This window comes from Terrapene carolina, unplaced genomic scaffold (genome assembly GCF_002925995.2).
Source record: "Terrapene carolina triunguis isolate 2854851 unplaced genomic scaffold, T_m_triunguis-2.0 Scaffold69, whole genome shotgun sequence".
Taxonomy (NCBI): domain Eukaryota; kingdom Metazoa; phylum Chordata; order Testudines; family Emydidae; genus Terrapene; species Terrapene triunguis.
Genome location: NW_020664420.1, coordinates 3700543 through 3714095, shown reverse-complemented (window position 1 = coordinate 3714095; position 13553 = coordinate 3700543). Strand labels below are relative to the sequence as shown.

Sequence of the window (13553 nt, the reverse complement as noted above, 5' to 3'; positions counted from 1 at the left end):
GTATGTTCCATTCTATGCATCCGATGAAGTAGGCTGTAGCCCACGAAAGCTTATGCTCAAATAATTTCGTTAGTCTCTAAGGTGCCACAAGTACTCCTGTTCTTTTTATAGAGATTTGGCAACCCAAGGACAACTCTGCTATTTTTTTTTTTTTCTTTTGAAACAATCTTTTCATGTCAGGAGTCTTTAACAGAATACTGGCCAGACTCAAAGCACTGGCAACAAGGTGTTAAGGATTACTCAATGTATGGAGCTGAATGGGGAGAAGAGAGCTCAGCAAAGCACATACTTAAATGCTTTGCTGAATCAGGAATTTTGATCCTTTGCTAGAGGTCACCCAAAAATATAAACAAGTTAAGACTACGGCTTCAGCCTGGTTTATAGCTGAATACCTACCACTAAAATAACTCATCATTTTAACCTGTTACCTATTTTAACATAGTCCAGCTACAATTTTCTGGGGCCTCACGTAAGGCAAAACAGAAAGGTACCAGTTAGAGCTAATGCAATACTATCCATTAAATAATCACTGAACAATACACTTTTTATTTTTATTTTTTGGCATTATTTGACCATCTAGTTCTAATTCACTTTCCAGTAACCTAGCCTATTATCTAGAAGGCATGCAGCTTGTGATTTGTACTATATTTGCAGAAGTTAACACCAATTGTCTTTGGTGGATTAATCCTGGCAGGCTTGGCAGAAGAGCATTTTAAAGGAACTCACTAGAGATTTTGTATTTGCCAATAGGATTTTAAAAATACGGTCACTAGTCTTTACCAGCATAGCTGTTCCATTGTGAAAAATATCTCGACTAAATATACTTTGTCAGCTCAGAGATTCACAACTCTGAAGAAGCAGACACTTAAAAAGGCAGTCGTACTAATGAAACAGAAAGATAAATTACTCAATAATAATGTACAGTCATCAGTATATATTTAATACATTTAACCTTACCTTTTCTTGATTAGTAAGATAGTATCTGAACTTCCAAACTAGATCCTGTTCCTCATATGTCAGTTGCTTTGTTGGTGGATAACTCACTATGATCTATAAAAAAAATTTCCAGAGAATAAATTGTAATAAAAATTATACATATTGATCTTTTAAAGAATTTGAGAGAATTTAGTTTGCGTCTCATGTGCCATACTGACCACATAGTAGAATGAAGATCCACAAGCAGAACAGAATTGACAATTTCCCCATACTACACAAGTGATGCTCTTCAACCCTGATCTTAGAGGTCAGGGTATTCATAGACCTATCAGTCCTTGGCCCTACTGTTGAGACTGCCAAAAATGCCAATTAGTATTTGTGATGTGGATTCCTTTGCACTCAGGAGTGTAGTAAGGCTAACTCATCTGAAAGTAACCAGATGGGAATGACTTTGGTCATTCATGAGCTGGGCCAGATAACTACCCACCTCCAAGTGAGTTCTCTTATTGACAACACATCATTTCACATTAACGAGAAATCACATATCATCTACTGTATTCCCTTCAAACTTGGCGACAGACATTGAATAAAGTCATTTAGCAAAACTGAATCTGTATACTTACAGACAAAGACTCAAATGAAAGTTACAAACTTACATTAAGCTGATCTCGAGTAGCTGCATTAGGCTTGAGATCATGATCAGAGGGCCCACTTCTTAAACTTCGAGCAAGTTTGTGATGTTTGCTCTCTACTAAATTCTCCTAAAAATACACAAAATAAAAGTCAGCGGTTATAAATATTTAACTCCACTGAAAATCGTCTTGAAATGCAACTGTCTAGCAGAGACTCACCAACATCCTGAATAATGTATTACATGCTTAAGTATTCATATCTAAAAACTACTCTGTCTTCTGGATTCACTGCTTAAAGTGCATGCACTTTCCACAGTGAGCGGTCTTATTCCACAAACAATACCATCACTTTAGACTGAAAATGCAGTTTTATAACTATTTCTCACCTTTGGGTGAAAGGCTGCCATCAAGGCATTTGTTCAAAGTGAAAGTTATTTACACAGCACTAAGGCACTAAAGATGCTAAGGCACTAAAGATGCTAAACACTTTAGGATGGCCAAGCACCATCCTAAAGATCTATGGCCAAACACCATCCTTTACAGTCTAAAGGCTCTGCGTATATTAGATGTTTTTTCCTCCAGAGTTTATTGTTAATACTGGTTCAGTTGAAGCCATAATAGCAACAGTAGAAGCAACAGTGTGAACAGGATTTCAGCTGCCAACACCATTTTCAGCACTGTGTCAATTGGACTACCTGACAGCAGTGTTAGATGGCATGGTGCTGACAATGGTGTCAACAGTAGAAGCCCCATTTACACGAGGGCTCATGAAGTTGCTAATACCCACCCAGCTGAACTGGCATTCACAATAATGGAATTGTTTTCTAGAACTGTATTTAGGCAATAAATACAACCAGGACAACAGAAGGAAGGAGTAAGAAAGGGATTTCACATAAGCAAAGTACCTGGGGCAATATTTAACTTGCCTCTCCTTAGTTTCAATATTTTCCCCCTCCTCTGCTCCCTCTTGCCTTATATCTCCACCTACCTATCTCCTTTACTAAGGTAACAATCACCCTCCTTTCTCACCTGTCTCCAAATTGCCTCCCCTTTCCTTACCACAGAAGTGTTAATAGTGTAACTCCCACCCCCAATAAATGAAGGTTGGTTACTTGTAACTGGACTTTGTCAAGTTGGATTCTGCATATTCACATTCATGGGACTTATGCCAACCAGTGTAGCAGGATGATAGGCACGACTCCCAGAAGGTTCTATCAGGGTGCCCATGTGCCAACCCCCAGCCCCTCGCTCTATCATGTTCTGAGGTTGTGGGTATAAAAGGGTTATGACAGCAGTTGCTACCTCAGTCCCTTCCACTGCTAAAGCAGAACACCAAGATATTGAAATTTGGACTCCGCAGGAATGGGGAAGATATGCCGGGAGCAAGAACATGCAGAGTTCATCTTGAAGAACTCTGGTTACAAGTAACCTAACTTCACTTCTCCGCATGTCCTCTGCATATTTCCACTCATGGGATAGTTTAGCAAGCAGTACAGTAAATTGGCTAGAGGGGTGAGAAGTTGTAGTTAAAGACTGGAGTACCGCTCTACCAAATGGAGTATCAGCCCTGGATGTCAGATCCAATGCATAATGTTTTGCAAAAGCGTGAACCAACCTTCAAGCAGCAGCTTTGCATGTATCAATAAGGGGAATATATTCTATCCAGGTAATATGCTAGTGCTCTCTTAGCAGCTAATGAATGTAATCTAGCCTTCCCTTTACCTAAATGAGGCTTTGGAAAGAATATTGGTAGACTGATAGTTTGATTTACACAAAACTCCAAAATCACCTTAGGAAGGAATTTAGGAGCCAGTCTAAGAACCACTTTGTCTTTATAAAAACTGGTATAAGGGGTCTGCCATCAATGCATGCAGTTCACTTAGTCTTCTACCAGAAAGTAACAGCTATTATAAAAGCTGTCCTCACTGAGAGATAAACAAAGAGCAGCTCACTAGAGGTTCAAATGGGTGAGCCACGAGTTGAGTTAAAACTAAATTCAAATTCCATGGTGGGACCAGGTTCCATACTGAGGGGATCCAGGTTGAATTGGCCTCTTAAAAAGCTTTTCACCAATGTACATGAAAAAATAGATTTTCCATTAACATGAGTATGATGCACTGTTATTGCCGCTACATGGGCCTTACTGGAGGGCAAAGACAACCCTATTACTTTTAAGTGTAACAAATATTCAAAAATAAGTTGTATGGGAGCTAAAATTGGTCAATGCTTCTTTCAGTTGTCCATAAAACAAATCTTTTACACGTGGACTTGTAACTATTTGACAGCTTTCGGGAATTAATTGTATCTTGTTGCACCCTCAACAGAACACGATCTTTCTGACTCTATCAAAGGCATATTACCCATGCTGCTGGATGTAACAATCAGAGATCTGGATGGAAGACCTGTAACAGCTGGTCTGTTGATAACAGGAGCATCTTGTAGTTGCTGTTGGATGAATGGACTAACTCGGTGAACCACTGTTGCCTTGGCCCTGCTGGAGCAATGAGAATTACCCTGGCTCAATCCTGCCTTATCTTTTTTAAGTCTCTGGTGATAAGTGAAAATGGGAGCAATGCATATATCAAATGCATCCCTCAATGATAGACTGCCTGAGCCAGCTCTTGAGCAAAGAACAGGGACATTTTGAATTGAATCTTGTCGCAAAGATATCTATGACCAGAAATCCCCAAAGGCTGAAAACATCCTGGATAACAGAATTCTTTAGAGAGCATTTGTGCATCTGCAACAAATCTTTGCTCAGTTGATCTGCAATCACACTGTGTTGGGCAATTGGGTATATATTTTACTGGATATATCAATCTAAAAGTGTTATTGCCTTTTTGCATAGTTGAGAAAACCGAGCGCCTCCTTGTTCGTTCAAATAATACACTGCCAACACATTGCCCATGGCCACTTGAATTACCTCATTCCGCACCTGTGAAAGAAACGCTTTGGATTGACCTCAGTGCCAGTACATTTATATGTAAATGGGATTCTTTGTAGGTCCAAAGACCTTGAATAAACATATTGCAAAGTTGTCCCCCTCCCTCCCTACACTATCTTTGTGGAATCTGTAATTATTAACAACGAAGAAGGAGCTGGGTTGAACAAAATTCCCTTGAGGACATTCCGTGGTTTCAACCACCACATTAGAGGAAGATACACTTTCCTCGGAACAGTGAGTACTTTTAGCATACAGTCCATAATGGGATTGAAGTTCTTTAGGATCCAGTGCTGAAGATGCCTCATTCTGAGCCTGGCATACAGAGTCACATATGTTGTGGACACCATCAGTCTTGACACAGTCAACCAAAAACCTACAGTCTGAGAGGGATGTTGAAGGAGGCTGTGCCATTTATGATTAAAAACCTCTCTTCTGGAAGGAAAGTTCTTCCTTTTATAGAGTTGAGACTTGCACCACTGAATGGAATCTTTTGTGATGGGGGAGAAGAGACTTTTTCCCATTTAGGAACAACCAGGAGTCCAGTAGCACCTTAAAGACTAACCGATTTATTTGTGCATAAGCTTTCATGGGTAAAAAAACCCCACTTCTTCAGCTGCATCTAAAGAAGTGGGTTTTTTTAACCATGAAAGCTTATGCCCAAATAAATCGGTTAGTCCTTAAGGTGCCACTGGACTCCTCGTTGTTTTTGTGGATTCAGACTAACACGGCTACTCCTATGATACTTTCCATTTATGAGAAGACCTAGGGTTCCAAACACAGAACGAATAATCCAAATGGCCTTCCTTAAATCTTCGGAGGGAGCCTTCAGGAGCCAATCATCTAAGTAAGGGAAGATGAAAATTCCTTGCCTCCTCAAATACACTGTTATCGGAGCCAGGCATTTTGTAAAAACTCTGGGTGCAGTGGAAAGGCCAAAGGGTAAGACTCTGTACTGGAAATGGTGAACTAATAGAAAAACATAGGTACTTGTGATGGAGGAGTCTTAGGTCCGTACTTTCATATTTCACTAACAGAGACAGATTCACGTCACTGCTGTGGGTGGAAGGAACTGAGGCAGCAATGAGAGCCATGCCCCTTTTATGCCCACACCCTCAGAGTATGCTCAAGTGCTAGGGTAGGGGTGAAGCTGCAGGGGCATCCTAACGGGAACTGCTATCAGGAGATTCTAAGGTCCTGCTGAACCGGTCAGCACACGTCCCATGAATGGGAATATGCAGAGGACACTTGAAGAACTAAAAATATTTGACCATCCCACCAATCCTAATAACAAACTGATAACTTAAAAATCTCACTACTATTTCTTGACTAGATTTACTTAAGACTTAACACACTGGCAGTAGCCACAACTTTATGCTGCAATTAAACTTACTTGAGACCATAGGAGATATAACTGTCAAGAGTTTTTCTCTACCACTTGTAAGAACTTCACAGCGTCCCACAATGAAGTTGTTATGATCTGGATTGTGTTGCACAGAAAATTACTCACCATAGACAGCTGGGGATCTGGAACCTTAACAATCTCAGAGCTTGTTAAAATTGGAGATGACTCATCACCATCCTGGATAGCAACATAATTGAAAGGCATAATAAATGTCTCACAAGTTATAATGAACGTGTCTTCTGTCAGAATTTACTACTTTCCATACTCAAGAGAAAATAAAGCAATTAAACTTTCAATGGATAACCAACAAAAGGCATAAAGGATAAGAAAATATAGAAAGGAATTGTTCTAGCTAATTTTTGACAAAGTTGAGAAGATAGAAGGAAATAGGAGACCGAAGGATAAACTCCATCTATTTATGTGTCAAATTTAGAGAGAAGTATAATTTTTAAAACTTCATCAGCATTAGCATTTTAGTGAAGAAAAAATGGATGGAAATTTTTACCAATATTATTAGGATGTATCTGTTATGGGAGTGCTTAGAGGGCCCCATTGTGTGGACAAACAATTTTCAAAAGCTGTAGCCAAAACACTTATGGACAAAATTTAAATGTCCCATCATGAAAAAAAAACGGTTACTCACCTCTTGTAACTGTTGTTCTTCGAGATGTGTTGTTCATGTCCATTCCAAGCAGGTGTGTGCACACCAGCCGGAAGATTTTCCCTTAGCAGCGTCCATAGGGTGGGCCTTGGCGCCCTCTGGAGAAGCGCCTCCATGGCGCCCTATATAGGGGCCTGCCGACCCTCCACCCCCTCAGTTCCTTCTTGCCGGCACTCCGACAGAGGGGTAGGAGGGTGGGTATTGGAATGGAAATGAACACCACATCTCGAAGAACAACAGTTACAAAAAGGTGAGTAATCGTTTTTTCTTCTTCGAGTGATTGTTCATGTCCATTCCAAGCAGGTGACTCACAAGCCTGAGTTTAGGTGGTGGGGTCGGAGTTCACTGCGGATTGGAGCACTGCACGGCCGAAGGCTGCATTGTCTCTGGCCTGGTGCGTGATGGCATAGTGCGACGTAAATGTGTGGACTGAGGACCATGTGGCAGTTCTGCATATTTCCTGTGTCGGGACCTGAGCCAGGAACGCCGCAGAGGAGGCCTGTGCCCTTGTGGAGTGGGCCGTGATTGGCAGGGCAGGCACCTTAGCCTGACCGTAGCATTCGCGGATGCAAGCCATGATCCATGAGGAGATACGCTGTGATGAGACAGGGAGTCCCTTCATCCTGTCAGCCACAGCAACAAAGAGTTGGGTTGATTTCCTGAACGGTTTGGTTCTTTCAATATAGAATACCAGGGCCCTGCGAATGTCCAGGGAACGCAGCCTACGCTCCGTGCTGGAGGAGGGTGGCTTAGGATAGAACACCGGGAGAAAAATGTCTTGAGTGATGTGGAATTGGGAGACCACCTTCGGAAGGAACGCCGGATGTGGCCTGAGTTGGACTTTGTCTTTGTGGAAGACAGTGTATGGAGGCTCAGACGCCAGTGCTCTGAGTTCCGACACCTCCTGGCCGAGGTGATAGCCACTAGGCATGCGACCTTATATGAGAGATATAGCAGAGAGCACATAGCCAGGGGCTCAAAGGGGGGCCCTGTGAGCGTGGAAAGGACCAAATTGAGGTCCCAAGCCAGGGCTGGTTGTTGAGCATGCGGGAACAGTCTATCCAGGCCCTTGAGGAAGCGACAAACCAATGGGTTCGCGAAAACTGAACCACCTTCAGCTCCTGGGTGGAACGCTGAGATAGCCGCCAAGTGGACTCGAACCAAAGAGAGGGAAAGTCCTCGCTGTCTCAAATGAAGCAAGGAATCCAGGATGAGAGGGATCAGGGCGAGCAATGGAGTCTATCCCTGCTGTTCGGCCCAGATGGAGAAGCGTTTCCACTTGGCCATGTATGTGGCCTTGGTGGAGGGTTTTCTGCTACCGAGGAGGACTTGCCTGACCTGCTGTGAGCATTGCATCTCCACAGGGTTTAGCTATGGAGCATCCAGGCTGTGAGGTGGAGCGACTCCAGGTTCGGGTGGCGGAGGTGGCCCCGATCCTGTGTGATCAAGTCTGGGAGCAGGGGCAGCATGAGGGGCGCCCGTGTGGACATGTGCAGCAGCGACGTGTACCAGTGTTGGCGCGGCCACACCGGCACTATCAGGATGACACGAGCGTGATCCCTACGGATCTTGAGGCGTACCCTGTGAACCATGGGAATCGGGGGGAAGGTGTAGAGCAGGCCGCCTTCCCACGAGAGGAGGAAGGCATCCGTTAGAGACCCTGGACTGCGCCCCATGAGAGAGCAGAAACGTCAACACTTCCTGTTGTCCCTCGAGGCAAACAGGTCTATCTGGGGATAGCCTCAGAGACGGAAGATTGAGCGTGCTACATCTTGGCAAAGGGACCACTCGTGACCCTGGAACGAGCGGCTGAGGGCATCTGCCAGTCCGTTCTGCACACCTGGGAGGTAGAATGCCGTCAGGTGAATTGCGTTCTGTACGCAAAAGTCCCATAAGGCGAGGGCTTCCCAGCATAGGGGAGAGGAGCGTGCACCCCCGTTTGTCAATATAGCACATCGCCGAGGTATTGTCCATGAGGACTGCAACACATCTGCCCGCCAGGCGAGATTTGAAGGGCAGGCAGGTTAGATGCACCACCCGTAGCTCCCTGACATTGATGTGCAGGAAGAGGTCCTTTGGGGACCAAAGGCCTTGGGTCCTGAGATTCTCCAGATGCGTCCCCCACCCCAGATCTGACGCGTCTGTTACCAAGGATAGGCATGGCTGGGGGCTGACGAAGGGTAGTCCCGTGCAAACCTCCTGCGGGTCGAGCCACCACTGGAGGGAATTTAGCACCATTCGGGGAAGCGTCACCTGGCTGGTCAGTACACAGTCGCTAACCAGGACTGGAGAGGGCGCAGCCTGAGCCTGGCGTGGCTCACCACATAGGCGCATGCCGCCATAGGACTCATCAACTTGAGTTTCTCGCTGTGGTGGTCGGGAAACGGAGACCGAGAACGATGTCGGACATGGACTGGAACCTGGACTCCGGTAGGTACACTCTGGCTTGCGTTGAGTCCAGAACTGCCCCTATAAATTCTATCCTCTGGATAGGAGACAGGGTGGATTTGGCCTTGTTCAGCAGGAGACCAAGCTCGAGGAAGGTCCTTCTGATGAAGGCCACCTGAGCCTCCACCTGTGCCTGTATATGGGTGTTTCCCACGACGAATCTGAGGTAACGCCTGTGTTGGGGAATTATTGCAATATGAAAATACACGTCCTTCAAGTCCCCTGGATCCATGGAGGGAATGATGGAGGACACGGAGACCATACAGAACTTGAGCTTCTTTACAAACTTGTTCAGACGCCGCAAGTCCAGAATGGGTCTGAGGCCCCCTTTCGCCTTCGATATTAGGAAATACCGGAAGTAGAAACCCCTGCCCCTGAGTTCCTGAGGAACTTCCTCCACTGCCCCTGCGACGAGGAGGGACTGCTCTTCCTGAATTAGAAGTTGCTCATGAGAGGGGTCCCTGAAGAGGGACGGGAAGGGGGCTGGTGGGGAGGGAGGGAGCGAGGGAGGGAGGGAGAACTGGATAGAATATCCCCTCTCTACCGTGCGGAACACCCAATTGTCCGATGTAATTCGGGACCATGCACGATAGAAGGGGGACAGATGTGACGAAAAGGTAGGGTTGGTAGGATCCAGAGTCCTGATCGGTAGGTCGTCCCCGACCACACCATCAAATTTGGGGTCTAGGCCCTGACGGGGGCCGTGGCTGGCCGGACTGGCCAGAGGGCTGTTGTTGCCTCCTTCTGCCGTTTCTGCTCTGCCTACACGAGGCATCTGTGCGGTTCTGGGGCTGGTAAGGTCACGGGGCCGGCTGCGGCCTGAATTGCCTGCATTGGGTGGCTGGGGTGTGCAAGCCCAGCAAGCATAGGATAGCCCTTGACTCCTTTAGGCTATGGAGCCTCTTGTCCGTCTTTTCGGAGAAGAGCATGGGTCCCTCGAAAGGGAGGTCCTGGATGGTCTGTTGGACCTCATGTGGAAGGCCTGAGACCTGAAGCCAGGGTCCCCGCCGCATAACCAGCCCGGTTGCCAGTGTGCGGGAGGCTGCATCCGCCGCATCCCGGGCTGCTTGGAGGGATGCCCGGGAAATTAACTTCTCCTCCTCTACTATAGCAGAAAATTCTGTTCGCGATTCCTGGGGAAGGAGTTCAGCGAACTTGGACAATGCTGAGCATGTGTTGTGTCCATACCGGCTCTCTATAGCCTGTTGGTTGGCTATACGTAATTGCAGACCCCCTGTTGAGTACACCTTTCTGCCAAATAGATCCAACTTTTTGGCCTCCCTGTTCTTCAGTGTAAACCCTTGGAACCCCTGACGCTCCCTTTGGTTGGCCGCATCCACAACCAGAGAGTCCGGGGGAGGGTGGGCATACAAGTGCTCATGGCTCTTGGAGGGCACAAAATAGCGCCTCTCTGTCTTTTTAGCCATGGGGGCCCACGAAGCTGGCGTCTGCCACAAGGTGCGGGACATATCAGCTATCGTTTTGATCAACGGTAGGGCAACCCTAGATGGGCCCACGGGGGCCAAGAGGTCTACTACTGGATCCACATCCACCTCGATCTCCTCCGCTTGGATTGCCAGGCTCTGAGCTGCATGCTTAAGTAGCTGCTGAAGCACCCGGTTGTCCTCTAGGGCCAGTGCCGCTGAAGTGCCCGTAACCACTTCATCCGGAGAGGAAGAGGAGGAGATCACCTGCAAAGGGCCTTCCTCTGTACCCTCAGCCTCTGCAGGGGCCTCCGGCACACGGTACTGCGGTTGCGTGGCCGGTGCGGATGCGAGATGCGGCACCGCGGCCAGTACCGGGGTCGACACCGAACGACGAGGCGTGCTGGGCGGTGCCTGCGGTGTCAGAACCATGGTCCCCGCCAGTGCCGGTGTCTGGTTAGGGGGTGCCGGGCTTTGTTGAGGCACACTCCTGTCTGATGGCGGTGCCGGTGGTGGAGGCATTTGCGCCAGACCCACTGACGTCGAGGAGACCGATGCAGACCTGGAGAGCAGGCCGTGCACCTGTCCCATGGTCTGATGGTAAGCCCAGGGAATCCAGAATGGCCACTGGGAGGGCAGTTGCCACTGCTGCTGCCACTGCCCCGGGTAAGGTTGTTGGCTCGCCTGTGAAGCCGACCTCCTGCTCCTCGATCTACTGGAGCGGTAGGATTCCGAGTCTGAGGTCTCCAAATAGGAGGACCGAGGGGAAGCAGTACTCACTGTCACCGGGGGGCGGTGCCGGGGAACGCTCTCTCTGCGCCGGTGCCGCTGGGGCGGCGCGGGGCAGGGACTGGGGCGACATCATGGCTGGCTTGCCCTTTGATTGGACTGGGGGGCGGGCCATGTTCGGCGGCTCTTTCCACCGGTGCGGGGAGGCCGGTACCGGGAGTCTTAATAAGTCAGAGGCAGCCTCCAAAGCCTCCGGCGTCGATGGGAGACGCACATCCTCGCTGAGGTCCAGGAATCTCGACCAGTCCGGACTCAACCGCACCCCCACCAGGATGGGAGTCGACGGAACCGTGGGAGGGTGCGGTTCTGGCACGGCTTGTCCCACCGCACTCGTGGATGCCGCTGGCCTTTTAAGGTCCTGGTGGGGTGATCGGCCCCTCACCGGCCTCCTCTTCTTCGCGGGCACCGGAGATGGTGATCGGTGCCTTACGGAGGCTGATTTTCTATGTCCCGATTCTCTCCAGTGCCGGGACTTAGAGGTCTCAGACTGGGCCTCCTGTCTTGTTAGCGGTGCCGAGGCGCTGCGCACCGAGGATGAGGTGCTGGGCGCCGGGTCGGCAGGCTCAGGGTCCGAGTGTGGCCATAAGGCCACCTCCATCAGGAGCACTTTGAGTCTCTGCTCTCTGGCCTTAAGAGTCCTGAGATGGAATTCCCTGCAGATACTGCACCGGTCTCTTTGGTGGCTCTCTCCGAGGCACCTTAAGCAGGAAGAGTGCGGGTCACTCTTCGGCATAAACTTCCCGCAGTCCTTGCAGAGTTTAAACCCTGGGGACGCAGGCATGCCCCAGCGGGGCGACGAGTACGTTGGGGGGAAAAAAACCAACAACTATCAACTATCTACAACTAACACTAACTCTAACCTATGAGAGAGGAAACAAATATATACACTTAAACGGGACACTGCTATTCTTGTTGCAAGCAAGCAAAGTTCAAGCTAGCCGTCACCGGCGGTAAGAAGGAACTGAGGGGGTGGAGGGTCGGCGGGCCCCTACATAGGGCTCCATGGAGGCGCCATTCCAGGGGGCGCCAAGGCCGACCCTACGGACGCTGCTAAGGGAAAATCTTCCAGCTGGCGTGCACGCGGCGCGCACACACCTGCTTGGAATGGACATGAACAATCACTCAAAGAAGACCCTATTTGGACACAGACTGGCTAACCTAGTGAGGAGGGATTTAAACTAGGTTCGACGGGGACAGGTGAGCAAAGCCCGCAGGTAAGTGGGGAACATGGAGACCTGGGAGATGGGTCGGAAATGAGAGGGAGTGTGGGCTATATTGGCAGAGAAAAAGGAGGGTCAGGACAAAACTGGGAGGAAAGATCAAACCAGTATCTTAGATGCCTATATACAAATGCGAGAAGTATGGGTAATAAGCAGGAAGAACTGGAAGTGCTAATAAATAAATACAACTATGACATTGTTGGCATCACTGAAACTTGGTGGGATAATACACATGATTGGAATGTTGGTGTGGATGGATACAGCTTGCTCAGGAAGGATAGACAGGGGAGAAAGGGAGGAGGTGTTGCCTTATATATTAAAAATGTACACACTTGGACTGAGGTAGAGATGGATATAGGAGATGGAAGTGTTGAGAGTCTCTGGGTTAGGCTAAAAGGGGTAAAAAACAAGGGTGATGTCATGCTAGGAGTCTACTACAGGCCACCTAACCAGGTAGAAGAGGTGGATGAGGCTTTTTTTAAACAACTAACAAAATCATCCAAAGCCCAAGATTTGGTGGTGATGGGGGACTTCAACTATCCGGATATATGTTGGGAAAATAACACAGCGGGGCACAGACTATCCAACAAATTATTGGACTGCATTGCAGACAACTTTTTATTTCAGAAGGTTGAAAAAGCTACTAGGGGTGAAGCTGTTCTAGACTTGATTTTAACAAATAGGGAGGAACTCGTTGAGAATTTGAAAGTAGAAGGTAGCTTGGGTGAAAGTGATCATGAAATCATAGAGTCTGCAATTCTAAGGAAGGGTAGAAGGGAGAGCAGCAAAATAGAGACAATGGATTTCAGGAAGGCGGATTTTGGTAAGCTCAGAGAGCTGATAGGTAAGGTCCCATGGGAATCAAGACTGAGGGGAAAAACAACTGAGGAGAGTTGGCAGTTTTTCAAAGGGACACTATTAAGGGCCCAAAAGCAAGCTATTCCGCTGGTTAGGAAAGATAGAAAATGTGGCAAAAGACCACCTTGGCTTAACCACGAGATCTTGCATGATCTAAAAAATAAAAAGGAGTCATATAAAAAATGGAAACTAGGACAGATTACAAAGGATGAATATAGGCAAACAACACAGGAATGCAG

The 13553-nt window shown here is 47.7% G+C and overlaps 1 protein-coding gene across 3 annotated transcripts in view; it reads right to left on the bottom strand.

Annotated features, from left to right (window-relative positions):
• Nucleotides 1-13553, bottom strand: part of PIK3C3 (phosphatidylinositol 3-kinase catalytic subunit type 3) — a 147294-nt gene that overhangs the window by 101627 nt on the left and 32114 nt on the right. For all 3 annotated transcript variants that reach the window (XM_026649295.2, XM_026649296.2, XM_026649297.2), the window contains 3 exons: nucleotides 6020-6091; nucleotides 1593-1697; nucleotides 958-1050 (listed from right to left, as the gene is read on the bottom strand). In XM_026649295.2, the coding sequence (XP_026505080.1) occupies nucleotides 958-1050; nucleotides 1593-1697; nucleotides 6020-6091 (270 nt within the window). The remainder of the gene's footprint in view (nucleotides 1-957; nucleotides 1051-1592; nucleotides 1698-6019; nucleotides 6092-13553) is intronic.